Source organism: Taurulus bubalis (assembly GCF_910589615.1).
Source record: "Taurulus bubalis genome assembly, chromosome: 3".
Taxonomy (NCBI): domain Eukaryota; kingdom Metazoa; phylum Chordata; class Actinopteri; order Perciformes; family Cottidae; genus Taurulus; species Taurulus bubalis.
This window is the reverse complement of record NC_136591.1, coordinates 23,060,192-23,082,305: the sequence shown is the minus strand read 5'-3', so window position 1 is coordinate 23,082,305 and position 22,114 is coordinate 23,060,192. Positions and strand designations below refer to the sequence as shown.

Sequence of the window (22,114 nt, the reverse complement as noted above, 5' to 3'; positions counted from 1 at the left end):
GAGGTGGTTGGAAATGCCTTTGCCGAGCATTTAACTCATTAGCATGACTGTGCAGCTGTTTCAATTATCTGTGTTTTAATCAGATATTCCCATAACGTGCAAATGCTTGTCTTGAAATATGGCCAATAATAGCCGACATGAAATGAAACAAATTCACAAAGACCTCTCTCCATCTCCATTTGATCATAAAGATATTATAGTCAATTGTTGAGTCTTCCTAGTACCCGGGATATTTGGGCCTCACCTTTACACTGGGAGGAAGTGGAGACTTGTCGCTCAACTTTATATAAAGTCTTTGCTTACGAAGCACCGCCGTGCAAAAATGTTTCTGCCGCTGGTGTCGAGGGGAGAGAAATCATGTCCTTGACGGGGCATCAATGTGAATCGTCCCTTCAATCTTATCGCCGCAGGATGTCCTCGCTTCTGGCACCGTGCGATTAACACGCACCTGTCCGGAGACAACAAGCCGCCACCAGCAAAGAAGACATGATTGAAGAACACTTCAATTGCACAATTAATGGTGAGATCCAGATTTTAAGAATCACCCCCAATATTTAAGCATGATGTCCACTGTGTCTGTATGTTACATTAATTGGCGGACGAATGATTATTTATTATCAATTAATTATTTTTGATATTTTTTTGTTGCTGTGTGTATACTGTGTGCAGTATATGTAACTGTTTTATGAAAGCAGCCAGCCGCTGAAGGCTGTGATTAACAATGTTTTGTTATTGCTTAAGTCTGACATAATAAAAATGACACAATAATGGGAAAATGATAACTGACCTGATAGCTATTTCTTATGGATAATAAGTCAGTCAGTCGTTTGCATGCAATATTAATCCCTGAGCTCTAATTGTTCTTCCTGACACTGTGACTTTAATTTCCACTTTCTCCCTGCTCTCTGCTGTCTTTCCATCTGTCTGGCCTGCCTCTGCCAATTCTGTGTGTGTGTGTGTGTGTGTGTGTGTGTGTGTGTGTGTGTGTGTGTGTGTGTGTGTGTGTGTGTGTGTGTGTGTGTGTTTGTGTGTGTGTGTGTTTACTGTATACGCTCCAGTTTGTTTCCAGGTCTGTGAACTTGCATCAATACAGCGTGGTTTGGCGACCAGGGACCGGCGACCATCGAGTGCCAATGAGACAGAAAGAACCGCACGACTGGCAGATCAGAGTCAAGATGAGAGCAATATCACTTCCTGGCCGAGCACCAAAGCCAAAATTACTGCAGAGGGCACCCGGGCCACTCAGGTACATATTAGATATGTCCACCTGGCCTGCATTCCCATCAGTCCGTTTCCTGTGAAGAGTTGTTCACAGCCAAATATGTTTTTGTTAATACCTGAAGTGGTAAAAATTTGACAGATTTAGGTGCACATTTTTTGTTTTCTATCCTATACTATTGTATCATATGCGAATAAATTGTGACTCAGAGACAGATATAAAAAAGCCTGCAGGGGCCCTTTGGAGTTAACAGATTCCGTGTTAATACACACATCAACTCCAACCGGTTGACATAATTATCTGAAACAGCAAGATTTTTTTTCGTGCCAGCACACGCAGACTACAAACAGCGTGTGTGTGTGTGTGTGTGTGTGTGTGTGTGTGTGTGTGTGTGTGTGTGTGTGTGTGTGTTATCCCATCAGTAGTATAGCTGTGGGCTGGTTTACATTTGCATAATGAAGTCAATGACACTGGCCTCCTGGGAGGGAGAATGGTGACATTATTACTAATTTAATAAGAAGAATTGAGTGTGTGTGTGTGTGCGTGTATGTGTGTGTGCAGGTGTGCAGGTGTGTGTGTGTGTGTGTGTGTGTGTGTGTGTGTGTATGTGTATGTGTGTGTGCGTATGTGTGTGTGTGTATGTGTATGTGTGTGTGCGTATGTGTGTGTGTGTGTGTGTGTGCGTGTGTGTGTGTGTGTGTGTGTGTGTGTGTGTGTGTGTGTGTGTGTGTTTGGGGAGGGAGAAAAACAAAGATGGCGCAGGACAGCGTGTGGTAGAGAGAGAACGAGCAGGGCGGGAGGTGAAAAGGAAGAGAGATGGAAATAAAGGGCTTTCGGGAGCAGGAGAGGGGGGGGAGGAGGTGGAAATAGAACAGGAGGTTAAGGGAAAGAAATAGAGAGATAGAAGAGAAGACCAAGAGGTGAGAGAGGAAGGAGGACATGAAGTTGGAGAAAAAGAGCGACCGAGAGAAGGCAGGAACACAAAGCACAAGGGTAGGTGAAGGAGTCAATAATGAAGAAGTAGAGACTCTTCCGGAGGGACAGAGATATGGTTGACGGGTGGCTGTTCTGTTCTTCACCTCTGTTTTGATCACAGGTTTGATGCCCTCGCCGTCCTCTGGCAGCTGCAGCCCTGTGGCAGCATCACCGACACAGAACTTAAGGATGGATCCGAAAAACATGTCTAGTTGAAAGCCCTGCAGACTTTGTATTCATTTATTTAATTTCTTTTGCAGCCTGTGGTGGAGGAAGAATTCAGATGTTTACTCCAAGGTGTACTTCACCAACAAAATTAGCTTTTGCACATCAATTAGTCACCCCATGTTACCTTGAATTCTTGATTTTAAAATAAGGAAAAACTTTTTTCTTGCCTCCACGGTGAACCAAAAAAATCATCAAAGTCTAATTTATTCAGGCGTATGCTCACATGAATCTTTGCTAAAACCTTACTATTCAAAACGTTTCACACTCGTCGGTCGTGACACTATTTATGCGACGGCGTTTTAAACTAGGCCCACCTTTACTTTCATCCACAGTTGACCGACATGAGTAAACTAAATCATCACTGAGAAGATTGACTAGACTTATTCTTAATGCTTGTCACCTCAACTTCCTTCAGCTCAGACTCCAGCGGGGTCAGACTCTGCAGCATTAAAGCAATGTTTTTCGAAAAGGGACTCACAAACACAACAATCCAATAAAAGTTGCTGCAAGGTTTTCTCAGTTTCTTTTTCTCAATCTCTGAGCCACAAAATCTTCACTTCAGCAGCACTAACATACACCAGACTTTTTCAATTTCATTCATATCTTTATTCTGAGACGGGTTTGCTCATATATCATTCATAGCCTGATTAATACAACATTGTATTCCTAAAAACATGGCAAAAAATGTTTTTTTTATGGCTGTAGACAGTATTTTCCAATTTATAAAGTGATAAAAAGAGATATCCATAATCCCCTATGTAAAAACCTTTGACTCTAATATGCCAACAAAATTAAACAACAAACGTTTTATTGTTCAGATTTCTGTTCTGGAAATGTGTGCATATTAGTACAAATTTAATTAGATAATTTAATTAGCATATATATATATATATATATATATATATATATATATATATATATATATATATATATATATATATATATATATATATTTACATTTTTAGAGAACTTATTATACAAAGAAATATGAATTAATATACATAATCAACTTGGGAAGTTTCAAGGCAATATCTATTACCCTATTCACTTGTCTCCCCTTAATACTTCAGAAAATATACTTAGTTACATTCCACCAACAACCAACGACAAAAGATTGAAAAACATTGCATTATTGCAGGTGAGACGTCATTGTGTACAATATCACACTATTATCACATATTGACAAACAATCTCACCACATAATTATGGGTTTACTTAAACGTATTCCCTTCTCGTGTTACAGAAGACACTATCTTCCTGCATCTTGAAGTCGGATGTCGAGCTGTGTGCTGAAGGTGTTTCATGAGCTTCATGAGCCAACTGCAACATTACAGGTGTAACGTCTCCCACCCCGACAGCGACAACCAAACCTTGTGTTGTTGTTTGTTATCTCTCGAAGCTTTCACGTCTTCTCAGATTTTACACTGCTGTGCATTGTGGGAAATGCTCAGACCCAAAGTGGGAGACGTCACACACTTAACATGAGCGACACAGATTTACACTTGAGATCAAATTTCACTCTCACAGAAACTTAAAATGCTTTCTTCCATCACACGCTAACTGTTGTGATTTTATGGTTGCTTTATTTTTTCAACCTAAATGCCTCTCAGGTTGGCATTGACATTGGGAACAAAAGCTGTGCTTACCTTCAAACCTGCATCGCTTCGTCTTCACAATATTCTTTTATGGCTCGTCAAGTGGATTATTACATCAAGTTTTCAGTTTTTCTTCTTTTTATCTGCATGGAATTGATCTAATCCTTTGATTAAAGTGAATTTAAAGCAACAAATGGTCGGCCCAAAAATGAAGACACAATATATTGTCCTAAGCCTATAAGTTAACATAGATACTGTAAATGCCTCAGTGTAAATATATGTTTTCTTTTTTTGGCATAAACAGGAAATTACAGTGTTTTAGGAAGCGTAATTTCAACAATGGAAACATTGTGACATTAAAGACATTTGGAAAAAGTCTCTCCTAAAACATGAAGCTGAGCAATGCCTTTGTCTCACAACGGAGGCAAAGACATTGTAAAGCATCATACGTCACCAACCTATGTTATTTTATGTTATTGTATTAACATTTAGAGCACTGCAGGGAGGAGGGTTTTTTGGAGGTCTATCCAGAAGTTATCAACGCACTAGTTCCCTCAACAAAGAAACTATTGAACTTTTCCATTGTTTTTTGGATTAGTGGAGAAAATAATCTCTGTGGCAACCTCAAATTTGTGATGCTTGCAAATTTTTAATTTAGCCATTTTTAAGACACGTAAAAGCTCCCAAATTGTCGAGAGGGGTATTTACTGACACATTTTGCATCATTGAACAAAACTTTTGAATCTCTTAAGCTTGTGTAAAGCACAAACCTTAAACCAGGCATTTGACCAAAAACCCATAAAAAAACATGTACTGACTTTGAGAAGAACGAACCAGACGTTTAAAAATACAAATTTCCAGATTTTTGTTCTCATTCCTGCAGCACTAAGATCTACATTTAGGAACATCATTTTAAGTTATTCATCCTTTGCCTCTTTGAGTTGGTGATGGTGAAACGAGCTGTACCAATTATTTTATATTATATACATGCATTAAGAGTATACAAATTACAGATATGGGGTTGTTTTTGTCAATGGGACAGACGAAAAAAACTATCAATAATGCTGGAGAGGGCCTTGTTTTTGCGTGTGTGTGTTTGTGTGTGTGTGTGTGTGTGTGTGTGTGTGTGTGTGTGTGTGTCCTCCAATCCTCAGCCCCCTTCTCTGCACCCTAAATATAAAGCAGTCCAGTCCACCAGCTGCTGTCTGTATCGCTAATTATAGCCTCTGCAGCGGAGGCTCTCAGGGCAAGACTGTGGGTCAGGTTTCTTCTTCTCGCTACACACACGCCCGTTTAAACTGGGCCTCAAAAACAGGTTCTGACAGGACTTAAGAACTCGCATGGGGCTCAACTAGTTATTAATTCACTAACTTTACTCTTCACTTACTTTACTCTTCACTTTGACCTCTGTTTGACAACGCGCGGTACTTAAAAGGAAATATGTGTCCACTGGATGAAGACGAAGTTTAAAGATCGTTAAGTCGTGGTCGACACAAAGTGAAGAAGTTTGATATTCTGTCGCGTTAAAACTGCTGGTGCTTATGTTGTTGTTTCATATTTTCAAATCATACTATGACATATAGTAAATGAAACAAAATCAATGATAGCACGAATGTACAAGGTGTAAGAGGATTGTCTTTACAGTGGGCAGGTCAGGAGTGGAGTATTGAACCTCTCAGAGGAGGAACGTTGTTGTAATATCTGCTGTTAGCTGCCTCCATCATTATAAAATGATTAATAACCTCTGTTTTTCCAAGATACACAGCACAGGAGACTTTTAGACCTTTATCTCTTCACTTCATTCTTTTCTCCTCTCCATCCATTGATCTTTTGCTCCTATACTCCCCGTTCTCTGCCCTCTCTTCCTTCCTCCCTGCCTCCCTACACTTTCGCTATCTCTCTATTTCGGACTCTCAGAGGGGGCAGGGTGACTCTTAGTAGGTCAACCCTCTTCTCCCTGCCCGTCTCTATCCGTGTCTCTCTTCCTGTCTCACTCTCTCCAGCAGCTAACCAGCTAGACCCTTAATCATCAAAAACTTTCACTCAAGAATCTCCTGGACAAATCTTCAAGAAGAACTTTGATATTAACAAGAACAATAAAAAAGAAAAAGAAATCCAAAGAGCTGTTTACTAGATTCCCTTCCATTTTCTCCTGTGGGGTAGGTTTTAGTGTATTTTTAGAGCCTGTTGGGATCCAGCTTACTTGCTCTTTGCACGTCGCCTCCGTCGTCTTTTTCTCACAATCAGCTGGGGCCAAAGAGGATTTAACAAAGGAGTTGCATGTGCGTTTCCATGGTGACGGTGCATTTCCCAGAGCCTTTGAAGGACTGAAGGTTATCACTGAACATCCGGCAAAACCCAAAGCCCAAGGTACTGTAAAAATCCATGTCGCTCCGGCTGAACTTTATAATAATGATCTGATACGGACGGTGCTGAATGCTGGAGGTCTGTACGCGATCATTTTTCTTATTGCCATTTAATATATCTAATACAAGTTTGTCGCTACTAAGAGCATACTCTCGAACTTTAAAAGGTGGAGAACTGCAATGATGTTGAATTTGAACGTTGAATTTGAACGGTGAAATAAACCCAAACGGACATTGGTATAATCTGTGAGCTACAATATAAGATATCTGCTCCTGTGGTTATTTGTGCTGTACACATTAACCTAAATCACATACATGTATTTCCATATTGTGTTTTTTATTACTTTATAAAGAGAAATACACTTGTTTTACCTTTACTTAAAAGTATCACTGTAGCCTGGTGCTCTGTTGCTACTTGCAGATATAATAGTGCATTTGTTACTACTAAAATTTTAAAAAAGTACACAAGAGATCAACAAAAGGTGATTAAATTACCAGTTAAAGGGTTGTTAACTCTCGCACACTCTCAGTACAAAATGTATTAAAAAAACAACATTTTGCTCACAGACTTTTGACTGGAATTCATTCTCCTCATACCTGTTAGAACAGAGGTTTGGAGCAATGTATACAGTACTCCTGTACTTCCTCCTTAACACAGATTAGGGCATCAGTGTGGATATGATTTTTAAGGCTGGGAGTTTAGATTTATATTTAATGAGAAAAGAGATGTCTTTTCCCCCTTATGTCTTCTTGGGTTCCCTCAGATGTGCCTGGTGATCTCTTGGGGGTCCCGACTCCTAGGTTGGTTACAACTGCATTTGAAAATAGTCTCTTTGATGTGATCTTTTAATGATCAATTTACTTTTTATTTCTCTCTTTTTTTTGCTCCTCTGACAGTGCTGTAACGTAATTGCACAAATATAACTTGGAGAGGAACATAAATCACTGCTTTCATTATGTGTGCACGTAAGCTGCATTAAAAACTATAAACTAAAACTTTTTCTTTTTTTTAGAGATGAATTCTTATCTCGTCTTATTCTCATTCTGTAACGTAGTATGCTTCTAGTTGATGGAGGCTAATACTGTAGTCTCGAGAAATAAATACGTATTTTTATCCTTAAAAGTGTCAATTTAATACTGCAAAATACTGCATTATGTAAATGTACTTAAAATATCAAAATTAAAATCCCTCATTCAGCTGTGACTGTTGCATTTCAATACAGTTTGTAGTTTAGTCCAGTGGTTCCCAACCTAGAGGTCAGGCCCCTCAACAGGGTCACGAGATACATCTAAATGGTCACGAATGGTTAATGGTAAAGGAAAGAAGTAAAAGCAAAGCTCTGCGACACACATTTATATTATCACTTTAGAGATTCTCTAATATGATTTTTTCTTAAATATCACATCCTTTTTCCTCTTTCGGCCTTGAAGCAATTTTTTGGGGAAACTCTATAACTTGTAGATATCTGAAACCTGACAATGTGTTGTATTCTATAAGCATATCATTCGTATTTAATGTGAAATATAAATCTGACAAGTAACCACAGTGGGTAACTAGCTGTCAGATGGATATAGATGAGTAAAAAGTGCAAAATGCAGCACCAAAACATAATGCTGTAAAAGTATAAAGTAGCATTTACTCACAAAACTTACTGTAAGTACAGCGCTAAGATGTACTCAGTTACTTTCTACCACTGATACCGACACGATTACTTCATAAGCAGTACCATGCATATTTTTGTCATTAAGTTACCCATATCGAGGCGACGCATTCACTTACTCACACTCTCCACGCTGCATTTTGTCGCCTTTCATTTGCCCTCAATCACCGGTTAGTCGCCTCCACCCACATGGTTCTAATTCGGTGCATTCCTGTGGTGTAGAGGAGGCCGCAGCAGCAGTTGGTGTCCTTGTGTGTGAAGAGCAGCTCAACTCTCTTTGGTGACAACAGGTGGGCTTGGTCATCAGGACACGCACATGCACATACTGCAAGGAGAAATGTGACTCACACTAGTTACAGAAACTATAAAACATGGGCTATGTTGGAGAACTGTTCTGTAATTAGATGCTTTGAAGAATCGTGGCGAGGTGGATGATATCGCACAGTGCAGCCTTCTCTCTTCTCGGAGGATCAATGTGTGGGCCTGAACGGTCATTGCGGGGCCTTACGAGATCAGATTTTATATCACTCACGGGCCGGCACTTCAGTATTTTATTTTATATTTCAGTAGAGGCACGGGCCTCTACTGAAATGACATGCACGCCGGCTGTTGTTCATCAGATCAATGGTTAGCTTTCTTGAATCACACACACACATGGACGTACACTCAAATGTGCAATTGGGTGTGTGTGGGCAGAATTATGTTAAATTGATTTTGTAGTTTGTTATCTGAATGCAGCATCATAAAGGTCAGCCGAGCAGAGACCATCTACTGAATCAAAACACATCACCCAACCATCCTGGATCACATTGTACGGTCGGTCGGTAGGTAGGTAGGTAGGTAGGTAGGTAGGTAGGTAGGTAGGTAGGTAGGTAGGTAGGTAGATAGATAGATAGATAGATAGATAGATAGATAGATAGATAGATAGATAGATAGATAGATAGATAGATAGATAGATAGATAGATAGATAGATAGATAGATAGATTGATTGATTGATTGATTGATTGATTCAGAGGTCAGAGCATAACACATTGAGGTCAGTGCATGGAACCATGAGATCAGAGCATAGAACCTTGAGGTCCAAGCATAGAATCCTCAGGTCATAGCATAGAACCCTGAGATCAGAGCATAGAACCCTGAGGTCAGAGAATAGAACCTTGAGGTCAGAGAATAGAACCCTGTGATCAGAGAACCCTGAGGTCAGAGCATAAAACCATAAGATCAGATAACCCTAAATTGAGAGAACCCTGAGGTCAGAGCATAGAACCCTGAGAGCAGAGAACATTGAGGTCAGAGCATAGAACCCTGAGATCAGAGAATAGAACCCTGAAGTCAGAGCACAGAACCCTGAGATCAGACCATAGCACCTTGAGGTCAGAGCATAAGACCCTGAGATCAGAGAACCCTGAGGTCAGAGCATAGAACCTTGAGGTCAGAGCATAGAACCTTGAGGTCAGAGCATAGAACGCTGGGTTGGTTCATGGAGGGTTTCGGGGCCTACATCGATGTATTGCCCTTGGGCCCCCTAACAGGTTACTCTGGCCGTGCCAAAGAGCTCTGTGTACGTGTTGCTTCATTCTCTGTTTATTAGTCTTATGCAGTCAAGCACGCTGGCTGGGTTTGAGAGCACGAGCTACATTTCAGGCTATTATATGGGCAATTTACTCAAATGGAAGGCTGCATGTTGAGAACAAGCCTCAATTGTGCCTTGAGGTTCATATATTATATAATGAGGAGCGAGGGAGACATTGTCACAAATCTACACTGAGCTTCTATTAAGTAACAGTGAAGATGAGAACCATTAGAGTCCAGACCGGCTAATTCTTTCAAAGGAATCGTCATAATGAACGGTGTTTAATTCCTCAGCTGGACCAGCGTGGCATGCAGGGCTCTGCACCCTTCTGGGCCACATTAATAACCTTGAGAAGGGCATATTTCTTCCCCTATTTTAATTCAAATCTCCACAACAGTGTAGCTATCGCTTTATATTTGTAGATAAGCTGTGTGAGAGGCAGGTAGGGAAACAGAAGGAAAAATAAATCATCTCAGGCGCTCATCGCATCACGCCGCATAATGAACACAAACAACCTAACGCGGGCACGTAATCATGTCACGGCGCGCGGCCCCGCTGCCACACGATGATGAAAACTTTCTTTGGAGAAGTAATTTATCTGGTAGATCAGATTTTTCCAAAGTGTGATGGAATTTAATCTCCTCGACACCTCCGGTAGTCTCGGTGTCTCTTTCTCCTCATAACTCTCGTCCTCACACAAAGAAAAACGTCCGTGTGAATAAACAGCTGCTGTGTGCATTAATCAAACGAAATGTTGACGTGAATGTAGGAGACTTGCCCATTATACATACTGTGGTTATTACTCATATCAAGCACAGATTAAAGTTACAGTAATTTGATTTAGTGGTAAATGTGTGCATATAGTATGAACATCATTAAGGGCTACAACCCTGTGTTTTGATACCAAAGGCCTCAAGGCAACATTACTTCCAAGGTTTCTGAAGTTTATTTTGAAATTTAGCAACAGGTGTTTAATGCTTTCAATGTGTCCTCATTGAACATGAATTTACCACCAAAGCTAGACAGCTTGCTGCTTGCACATCTATGTTGAATCCTAATCTTCTAAATCAGATGCTAATTGCATTGCCCTCTAATTCCTACCAATGTTTGAACTGACATTTTTAATGGCGAGATCAGCAATTTTAGAGAACAATCAAAAACGACTGTCTCAGCAAAAAAAAGGAGGGGAAAAAAAGCAAAAACGAGTATTATAGCAGCAAACAACTATTTTCAACTTAAAGATATAGTGGTCATGGTTTAATTTTGTTTCATTATTTGAAAGTATTTTAGTCCTTAAAAAACTGAGGTCCCTGCACTTTTCTTTTCCTCACTTTTGCTTACATCTCAAGGTCCAGGCCTAACCTCAATATATCCTCTTCGCCTCAACTAGCCACGCAGGGCATCTCGCCAAGAAAAGCGATGCATGGCATCCATGATCACACCTCACTTCCTTGCTCTCTTCACTGTGTTCCCTTCTTTTTGTCCCACTGTCTCAAACCCGTCTCTTTCTCTGCCCGCGCCCATCTTTCTGTCCTCAGCCCTCTTCAACAATGAGCAGTCAAAACAACAGCGGGGGGGCGGAGCCTCCAGCGCGTACCAAGCAGAAGACACTTTTGGATGATGTAATTTTGACCTTTAGTTCACCTATGGCCTGGCTGCTGGTTGTGGCTCTGGTCATCACGTGGTCGGGAGTCGCCATCGTTCTCTTTGATCTACTCAACTATAACACGCTGACAGGTAACATTTGCATCTTTCAATAGATTGTTCGCATAATAAGTAAAAAACATCCATTGTACCTTTCACCAATGATTATAATTCCATCATAATGTGATTATAATGTGCGCATAATGACACTTTCCTTCAACTCATTCATACCCATTTTTCACGTATAATTTACATATCCACATCTCATCGGCATTTTTTCAACAAACCGTTCAGACATTTTTGAAGCAGACTTCAAAAGTGGTCGTGCTCTAAAGAAGGTCACGATTTTTAACGACCATGTGTTGAGTCAGAGGACGCTGCACTTCTGTGCTGCTTTAACTGTTTGTGTTGAAAGCAACACGCGGTGTTGAGTGGTTCCCTTTACTTGGCACATGTGTTGAAAATGTGCGCCATCTTGGAGTAGTGCATTTTCTCAAACTCACTTGAGACCCTAACATCAATTAGCCCACCAATAGACTGTTTATGTACCAGTGTAGTAATACAGCTGTGTACATACTGAGGTCCATCCACACCTCCTCATTTTCACTTAAACGTCATGCACTGGTAGAATGGATTGAAAGGGGAACTTCCTGTTGCTTCTATACGTTGCCTGTTGCAGCATTCTTTCCTCAAATATTCCTAATCTTATTATATCCAGCTTCGAGCGATCAAATTTCATTTTCTGTGACCAAACCTTTATTTACTTCATTGTCATGAGAGAAAATTAATTTCCAATTTGCCAAAGACCGCTTATTTGCTGGCATCCTTGATCGGGCTTACAAGGCGCCGCACACCCATTAATTTACATCTTGGGATAATGAGAAACGTCTGATTGTAGCACAACAGGAGAAATCAACAGAGAACGACTGCGCCGCACTCTTCAGCATGTTATTTTGATTCGGTAAACACCAAATCTATGTCGTTAACGAGCCCAGGAATCCAAACACTGTATAAAAAAATGTCTTGTTATCATTTGACATTGTCGGTCAAACTGAACACAACAAGTCATTCCCATATTTGTCTGCTAAACACAGAGGTATACAGTCTGCCAGCAGTCAGTTAGCTTAGTTTAGCATGATGACTGGAAATGGGGGAAACATGTAGCTTTGTGTGAATATTGTGAAATCTGCCTAAATCGCTCTAAATTACATGTTATATCTCATTGTTTAATTTGTACACAAATCAATGTATACAAAAGTAAATTTGGTCTACAGGAAAGTACTCAACACTGTATGTAGATTTAAGTTATTAATAATAAGTTAATGTTTATTTTCGTTTTTTCTTTTGAAGACTTATGGAGATTATTTGAATTACATTTAATGAAGTAATTCCTAACTTGTAAAGTAAAGGATTACTTTAGTCACAAATGCATAATGATAAAGCATGACCTGACCCACAAAGGTCAGACTGCCGCACAACAAGAAATCGATCCCTTTGATTTTGGTCAAACACACAAATAAGTGAATTCCAGTGTGAATTCACTGTGATAATGACCTTTCTATCAATTCTACTTACTGCTGCACCTTATCACTCCCACCACGCATCACCATGTTTTTGGATATCCAGCGCGAGGATTAGCCACGCCTCACATCTAGCACGCTCATCTTTAACTCCTCTGCTCACTCTCCTCCCCCCACACCCACCTCTTCACCTCTTCTTCATCCTCATGCTGTGAATCACCTGCCATCCCATCCAAAGAGTACACATCATACTGTGACGACCCCGTGTGTTTATCTTCTGGTAAACAACAACAACAACAAAACCACTAAGAGTTTGACTGCACCTGCTTGCATATACTAGAGTGTTGTGAGACTATCAACATATACATGATTCCAGTATTTTAAATATCTCTATTGGTTTTAAAGTTACAGTGTTTTCCACCAGCTGTCAACTTGCTGCCCTTTTGTCCCTTTATTCATCACTAAATGTAAGTTTACAAGCTTGTTAGCTCAGTTGCTAACAAGACAATAAGTCTAAATGCTAAATAACTAGCTTGTTAGCTCAGTTGTCCATTCACAAGTCAAAAATCTACAATGTTGAAATTTATAAAAAAATTGGCGTAGCATGAATAGTAATTCACTATTTTGAACATGGAAGATCATTCTTAACATTGGGAATATGACTGTTAGCTCAAGTGTTCAGGGTTGTTTTCACCCGTGTGTGCACTAAATTGACATCTGTGTGGAAGCATCTGCATTTGTTACAATTAACTAATATATTTAGTTTTGTCTTGACTTTGTCACCAGTGTGTGTATTCTCAAGACAATCTGACGACAGTTTGTGAAATAGCCACACAATTTTAATCAAGCGATGTGTGGCCATGGATATACGTTTTCATTTTGTGTGTCAGCCCGGTTTTAAAACTAATGTATATTTAAGTTGGAATATTGAGTTCCTGCATTACGTTTTTTTCCCCACTCTGTGGGGACAACATTACGCAACACTTATTTAGGTTTAAGGAAAAAACTATTATTAAAATAACTACTTCTTCTATGGTTAAGGCAACAAACAAACCATCACAAACGCTTCACTTCACTTTGGGACACTCGTTCTCGAACACAGTTATTGTGATTGAATGTCCTATTTGTTTGACCCGCCCACCATAGATGATCTTCCTCACTATTATTCAATACTACGTCACTAGCTGTGACCGTTACATGGATGCATCTAATTTGGTTGTCCACCACGGAAAAAAAAGATCCTAATTTACTTTATATTGCCATTGTTTTCGTGCTTACGGACAACAACAAAAAAGGGAATGTTTGTGTATTTCTACATTTCAATTTCCCGAATATTTCACAAACCGCCGTGAGACGGTTGGTATTCTCCGTCCCTGCACTTTAGGTGCATGACAATTCAAATTGTGTGCCTGTGTGGAATTGCATGTAGCCAGCCATGACTAAGAAGCTGTGTGATACACATGCTTAAAATAGACATCTAGGTGTTGGGTTACGACTATTGTGTCTAATGATGGCATTAAATCTGTCAGCCTGTCGGGATTTTAAATTGAATGATTTGTGCAATTTTGCAGATTGATTTACATGTGACAGCTGACATTGAAAGATATGTTCAACTTCATGTGGTTACCATGACAATTTAAACAGAGAATGAGATTTCATATATTTCATTCTCTCTGAATGATACAAAAATGACTCCCAGGTTTCGTGAGAAAAAACTGATCGTGCCCTGTACGTAGAAGTCAACTTCCGTTTTCTGTGGTAAATATTTGCAAGTTGACAACGACAAAATGCTGGGCTGCATTTTTAATCACAAAGCTTTTCTCCCATCGTGACATTTCAATAAAGGCCAGCGTGTGTGAATGAAACAGCAATGAGACATTCTCGAACAATAAAGAAGAAATGCAATACTCCCTGTCGTGAAAGAGCAGATATAGAGTTGTGTGTGTGTGTGTGTGTGTGTGTGTGTGTGTGTGTGTGTGTGTGTGTGTGTGTGTGTGTGTGTGTGTGTGTGTGTGTGTGTGTGAAAGAGAAAGAATAGACATAATAGCAACAGAAATTTATACAGATATAGAAATAGGGAGAGAGGAGCACACACTTAGATTTTAAATTTAATATATAGAAAAATGAACAGCACAGAGAGAGAGAGAGAGAGAAAAAGAGAGAGAGAGAGGGAGAGAGAGAGAGAGAGACAAAGCTACAGCACAGTTTAATCAGTCAACTATTTAAACCCTTTTTATTTCTTTATCTGGCAGAGAGGCATGAGGCAACTTCCTAATGTATGTAAAAAAGGAAACTTACTGAGATTGAGACGGTTGCAAATGTTACAACCATCCAGTGTGTATTAGTTCAGATCAGGCATCGCTGACGAGGGTGTTACACTGCAAAACCTTATTGTTCTCCCATGTCATTGTGACACCGGCTGGGAGGGAAAGAAAGAAAGGAGGATGCAATGAAGCAAAGAGGGAAATATAATAAAACACAAACAACCAGAGCTCTGAATCCTTTTTGCTTTTGTTATCCAGCTCAGATGCATCTCTTCCCGCTACTTTATTCTCTTCCCCTCGGAGAGGTTTTTCAGAGTCCTCAGGGTTTCTTTATTTATTTAAACAATTTGTATTTCTAATCTTTGTATCGCTTTATCATTTTTGATGTGGTGGCTAAACTACACAAAACTAAAAGGTAGAGAGAAGTAGGCAGAAGAAAAGAGTCACAGGATGAGAACATGAAGGAAAGACTGAAGACAGAAAATAAAAAAAATTAAAAGAAAGAAGAGAGAATAAATAACATGGACATGGAGTGAGTTAGAGAGAGAACCAAAGAAAGAGAGGAACGGTGTACGGAGGAGAGACTGAATTAATAAGTAAAGGCAATAAAAGGACGGGAGAGTTAGCTGGGGAAAATGTTAGCCTTCTATTCCTGGTGTCTCGGTCTGGAGTACCAATCAAAGAAATGTCAATGCATTAATCAGCTGTTTATGGAGATACATTACACAACTCCTCCACACTTGGCAGCAAACACGGAATATCAAAAAGATCAACTAATGAGAGCAGCTGCGGAATAAAGCAAAATTATGTACAATCAAAATGCACTCTCAATTACGTTTCATGGGAAACTTATTTTATCACAGTTTTAAAGACGTGGTTGATGTTGTAAAGTGAAACAAAATAAAAAACACGAAAACTGCTTCGGTTGGTCTTCACAAAAAAAGTACTTGGTTAGGTTGTTTTTTTTAAGACATCATGGTTTGGCTCAAAATGACTATGATTCTGAAATAAAACTACTTGAAAGTATTTGGTTCACATGAGACAGGAACAGTGGTCTCCTGGGTGAGAGTCCTGTCTTTTTTTTCACATTCCCAAAATGTTATATGGGAATTTAGGGAGTATAGAATGAAGTTGTATTAGTTGCGTTTCCATTCACATATTTTTTAAGTATCACATTTAAAAAGCTGTATGGAAACAGAAACATTTGAATACAACTTTTTAAACGCTTGTGCTAAATGGATTACGGAAACACATTTGCTATTAATGAAAAAAATAACTGAAAGTAACTGTTATACCTTTTGGTGTCATTGACTATCTCTGCTTCAAAAGGCCTCCTTTGCACCATTAGGCACCAACTATATTAACATCTTTGTTGACCGTTGAACCCTGACGTCACCGGTCTGCGTTCACTGATAAGTGAGCTAAATAACCCGTGGAAGACAAAAAACATCTAATAAGGAATCAATTAATGATGATTCAGTCACTATACGTCGCCATTTATAAATGTTTTATAAGTTGTAGCTAATATTGTTCATACTATTAATAATATTTCTAGATTACTATTAAACCATGTGTTAATTATTTAGATCAGTCATTAGTCTTAAATAGAAGGAACTTTAGGGTTTGCTAAAAAAATCTCCACTCCTGGTGAGACATTGGTTATCATGTTGTTAATAAAATCATCAATCATGGTGTTGAGCATATCTTTCTGGGAGGCCATCAACTCTCCAGATGTTAATGGTGTTAATAAGTCGTCAATAAGCACCACAGGCTTCTCACTGTCTAATGAGCCAACGACAGTTAGTCAGTCATTAGTAATGTTAATGTCTTAATATCTTTATGATTATGCATTAAATCTCCACTTTTTTATTGTTAATAAATGGATTTTCTGCCAATGTTTCCCAGAAGAGCTGATGAAAAGCTGCTTGGTCTCTCTGATGTATTAGAGAGCTAAACAGACAGCTGCTGTATGAGGATAAACACAAACTTAGCATCATTACTGATCTATAATGCATTACTAAAGGATCTATTAACCATAAATGATGGCATTCGTTACAAAGGTTGCCTTATTAGGAATTTTTTTGCTGCAGTTTCTGACTACTGGAGGGGAAACCCAGAGTTAGTGATGACACTATACTTTATATGGTATAGTGTACTATATTTGGGCAGACAGTCAACAGTGGGAATACTGATCAAAGTGTCTCTGGAATGTTGAAATGCTGCTTAAAACTTGGTTGAGTTGTTGCCGTTTCTTGCTGTGTTCTCAGCCAGCATGTGTGTGATGTTTTTGTTTATTTTTTAATTTGTATCAAGTTTGCCATGTAGGCAGCAAAACAATATATCTAGAGCTGTATGTGGCTGTGAATGACATGACATGAAATATGCGATTTGATGACGGCTGTTGAAGGATTTTATGGATTCTCTCATTTGTTATGTGTCTTTGCCTCTCTCTGCTTCTTTTCCATTCCGCTCTTCTCATTCGGTGCCTCCTCGTTTCCTCTGTCCTTCTAAACTTTGACCTGGAAATTGATCTCTTGAAGGATGTCAAAATTACTAAAATGCATCAAGAGGAGAGAGGAAGCTAGTCGGTGAAGCACGTGTGACGTCTAAAAGGGGCGTCACACACATCGGGAATATACAAACATTGTAAATTGAATAAAAAGTATTTATATATATACATATATATATGTATATATATATATGTATATATATACATATATATATATATATGTATATATATATACGTATATATATACATATATATATATATATATATATATATATATATATATATGTTGTCGTAACACTATAATGCTCATAGCCCACAGCAACACAATCGACAGAAGATGCTCCTGTGCAACACATCATAATTGGCATTGCTTTAACATGCACAGTCGTCCCATTTTGTTAATGCCTCGACTTCTCTCTCCTTGTGTGTCTTCCTTGCCTCCTCCAATTGCATCTCAGGAGGGAGGGACTACAACGCGAGGATAGGAGGTGAGGAAAGGAATCGAGGATGCACAGACTGAGAAATGTGAAGAGCCATTGTTCTATCTTTGACCTCGGCCTCTGTTAACGCTGTGTCTGTCCCCCTCAGGTATCCCTCCTCCCTCTGCCATCGCCAAGAGAGGTTTGAGGGCAAGAGGCAAGCAGGAAGCCACCGTACATATCACATTCACTCTTTAGCACTCAAGTTAAATATATATTATAAATCAATATTTATCTCACGGAGACCTGCTGTGACCAAACTTACATACTTTCAGTTTCCATATTGTGAACTGCATGCTATTAAAAACTGCACTATTAAATACTGCACTATCTTTGTATTAAGTACATTTATTCAGTTAAATCGTGTTGCGTGTGAATATATGGTAGTTTTTGAGACTGTACTGTAGTTTGTAGGTAAGCATTACAATATCTTAAATATTTCATAATACCCTACTGTCCTCTGATTTACATCTTTTTATAATTGTATTCTCTTTATTCTATTTAGGTGGTTTTCGTCCAATACAATCAAGCCCCACTGATGTCATGTCTCAGGAGAGCACTGATTGGTTGGAGATGATATGGACTTTTGCAGCCAGTTTGGTAGCTCCTGATGATGCGGAGGAGGAAGGTATTCACCAGCTAACTGAACCCCTCACATGTAAGAAAACATCACCTCATGTTGAGTAACACTTATCACTGATGAAGATCACTAACATCATGACTGACATCTCATTACTCAGGACCTGGCATTTACATGCACCGACTCATAAACGACACATTTTAATACTCTGTTTCTAGAAAGACTATTAATCAGTATGGAAATGTATTGAAAAGTAAACTATATGCTCAGTGTGATAATCCATGCTGTGCAGATAATAGCAATGGTGGAGCTGTCAGAACGTAATCACTCACTGACTAACAGAGTTATAATGAATATGACGCCCTTTTAACCTGCTAAATTGTGGAAATAAATCAGGCATAAAATAAACTTCCCATCGTCTTCTTTATTCAATTATCAGAACCAACAGCCCGTTTAAAATGCCGCTAATTAACTGCAGTGAAAACTTGATCTAGTGGGCTTTATATTTACAAATACTTCTGTCACAGTTGGAACTGGGAATGGTGCCAAATGCAGACAGTGGGACGCGGCAGATGAATCCAGTGATTTATTGTAAATAGCTTTAAGGCAGTGAGTCCAAGTGGTAAACAGGCAACAAGCAAACAGCACAGCCTTGAAACTATGATCTGAAAGTGGAATAAAGGAAGTGAAAGTGGAAGTGTTGCTTTGTGTGAAAAGGGGAGACGATACCGCACCATTTGGTTTCCCTTTGATACCAAGTAATACAGGGCCAGAATCATTAATATCAACACCCATACTTTATGTAATTATAAGCAATTTAGGCTTATGTACTTTCATATTGCGTCCCATTGTTAATTACTTAATCACATGCTTGTTAAAACACAGTACGCTTTTTTCTTTTATTTCTTATGATTTTAAATTGGATTTGCAAAGATGAAAATTAAAATTCTGTTATTTTTAAGGGAACCAAAAATATGTCTTGAGAACAGAGTCAGTGGGACAACTTAAATTACACTTGAAGATGCTCTCATTCAAAATGAGGAGCAGACTTACATTTTAGTCAGAGTTATTGTGTTATGAACATAAGAAGCAGTTGATTTTTAAAGGAAGAGGTTCAAGGCCAAAACAACCGCAGCATAACAGATGAATAAAAATAATGATGTTATGCAAGTATCTTAATATTCATTTGTATGGTAATATCAGCTAAGAAACTACAGTTTGGGGAAGAATATTTATACCTGCAATAACTGGGATTTATGAAGTTACTGGGACCGATGAATACCTCATTTTCTCCTCTGGCCTTCAGCTTTCCACTCTGAGGATCTCTGAAGAGGAGGAGTGACGAAGAGGAGGTGTGAAGAGCTGGAGAGAGGAAGAGGAGGTCTGCCTGAAGTGGAGGAGAGAAAGTCAAGAAACAGAGGGAGGAGGAGGATGTACAGTTTGTTGTTTATTTCTGTTTGTCTGTTGTTATTTGATGATTAAAACGTTTTTATTAAATTATGACACCATCAAATAGTATAATAAAAACACCATTATGGGCTTAATCATATCTGTATTCTGCACATTTCTTCCTGAACAGTGTGATAATGGACTCATTTCAATGTTTCTCTGAGTTCTTCTTAACCTTTTAAAAGCTGCATCTTGTAAAATGTTGTGAAAGATCATTAAATGAAAAATATCAAAACTGTAATTAAACACACAAGTAAACACTGTTGTTAGACAATCTTGATAAGAAAAAAGTTCATCTGATTTATTTCAGTCTTCTCATTATTTTTTAGGGGAGGATTTTATTGTTTACAATCCTTTGTTTTCTTCACACATTTAATTATATATCCATTCTTCCCATGCTCCATTTCACATTGTCCTTGCCTCATTTCCATTTTCCTACTGAGAAATCATTTTTAAGTAGCAAAATATATTTGTATTCATTTAAAATTGTTGACTACATTTTGTTAGTTTGGGGGCTCCATAAACTGCATTAAACTTTGAACTTAACAGTAATATTCTGACAAGATATACAATAACAATGTCATACCAGGTGAGTGATGATACCCTGAGAGCAGGACGAGAGGTTGAGCCAGGAGGAAACAGTCGTGGAGGAGATGATGATCAACTCGCCTGCAGTGGCATCGGACTGGTGACCCCAACACCGTGCTTGAACATAAACAGCAGGAGATGGTGGGCGACAGAGAGAAAAACACACAGCAGCAAATTCATAATTCTTCTTGAACTTAAGAGGGCAGCGTGACCCGCAGTTAAGAGAAAACAGGACTGAATAAAGGAGGTGAGAACATAAGAAAAATGTGCTGTAAGCCTGTGTATGAGCTCACCAAGATATATGAATACCTCGTGTGCCGTAGCCTCATATAATCTACTATGAAATAAACATGAAGACTTGAAATAATGAGAGTGGGGAAGTACTGCATTACAAGAAAACATCTCGGGAAAAGCACAGATGTGCAGTAGTAATATAATAATCTGCTAGATAGCAAAAGTAACAATATTCGTGAGACAACGTAATATATCATTGGCTCATTATTATTGATGCATTAACATACAGGCAGCATTGTTCAATTTTACTACCTTAGGTTATTTGTTCTTTAAATTTTATAGACTGTTCATATATTTAAATCAACTAAATGTAAATATGAATCACTCATGATCAGGTCAAATATAATGAAATTGAATCATAATGAAATTATAACTTGATTACAGCTCGAATGGATTTTAAGGCGAGCTGAAAAAGACTACGGGGAGTTGATTCTGTCAATGTCATTACATTACGTATTATCATCATCTGTTCAGACCCCACTCAGGTAATGGTTTGTTTCGGGGGCTGAGCAGCATGCAGACAATGATTTAGTACAAAATTACAGTTAAAATGATTTCCTATTTTCACTTAAACTCTGTATTTTGATTGTACAAACCAAATAAATGACGTAGCATCGGGACTCCCATGTCTATATGCTGACAAAGCCACCGCTAGCTAGTGACTTCCTGGAGTATTGTAGTTTTTTTAAATTCAATTATTTATCAGTTATCTCAGGTCAGTTTTCAAATAGGCTCTTTCTAATATTTACAGAGACCCAAGAATTGCCAGCATGGGAAAGCACTTGGCAACCGTGACAAAGAAAAACTCCTTTTGGATTCTTTTGACACGGAGAAGACTGCTGCAGCTCTGCTCTGCAGAGCGTTACTCCTGTTACTCATCTCAAATAAGCTTAACCCTCCAAAAAAAAGCATACAAATATATTTAAAAGAAATGATTGCTCACATGCGTATCATGTGTCATAGTCTCCCGAAGCGTCTGCTAGAAACATTTCCACCTTTTTACTATTGTGTCTTCATCTGTTTACTGAAATGTGATTGTTGATGGAAATGAAAACTGCTGTGTCAGCTTTCAAATGTTGCTCGCGCTTGAATCTCTCTTTCTGATTACGGAGACACGGCATCCATCGCTGTGGTTTTCATTACTGGTATCAAAAAGTAAATGGTACTCA

The 22,114-nt window shown here is 38.8% G+C and overlaps 1 protein-coding gene across 5 annotated transcripts; it reads left to right on the top strand.

The window, feature by feature from the left end:
- The first annotated feature begins 6,010 nt into the window (after window positions 1-6,010).
- LOC306734255 (triadin-like) lies at window positions 6,011-20,163 on the top strand. 5 transcript variants are annotated; one of them, XM_079215603.1, is made up of 7 exons: window positions 6,011-6,176; window positions 11,157-11,355; window positions 13,021-13,062; window positions 18,014-18,043; window positions 18,144-18,191; window positions 18,540-18,692; window positions 19,921-20,163. In XM_079215603.1, the coding sequence occupies exons 2-7, from the start codon at window positions 11,169-11,171 to the stop codon at window positions 19,941-19,943; spliced, it is 483 nt and encodes a 160-aa protein (XP_079071729.1). In that variant the 5' UTR covers window positions 6,011-6,176; window positions 11,157-11,168; the 3' UTR covers window positions 19,944-20,163. The 5 variants fall into 5 exon arrangements, with proteins under 5 accessions (XP_079071729.1, XP_079071731.1, XP_079071728.1 ...); XM_079215605.1 differs by having other exon boundaries at window positions 6,011-6,387; window positions 18,540-18,662; XM_079215602.1 differs by having other exon boundaries at window positions 6,011-6,387.
- The last annotated feature ends 1,951 nt before the right edge of the window (window positions 20,164-22,114 follow it).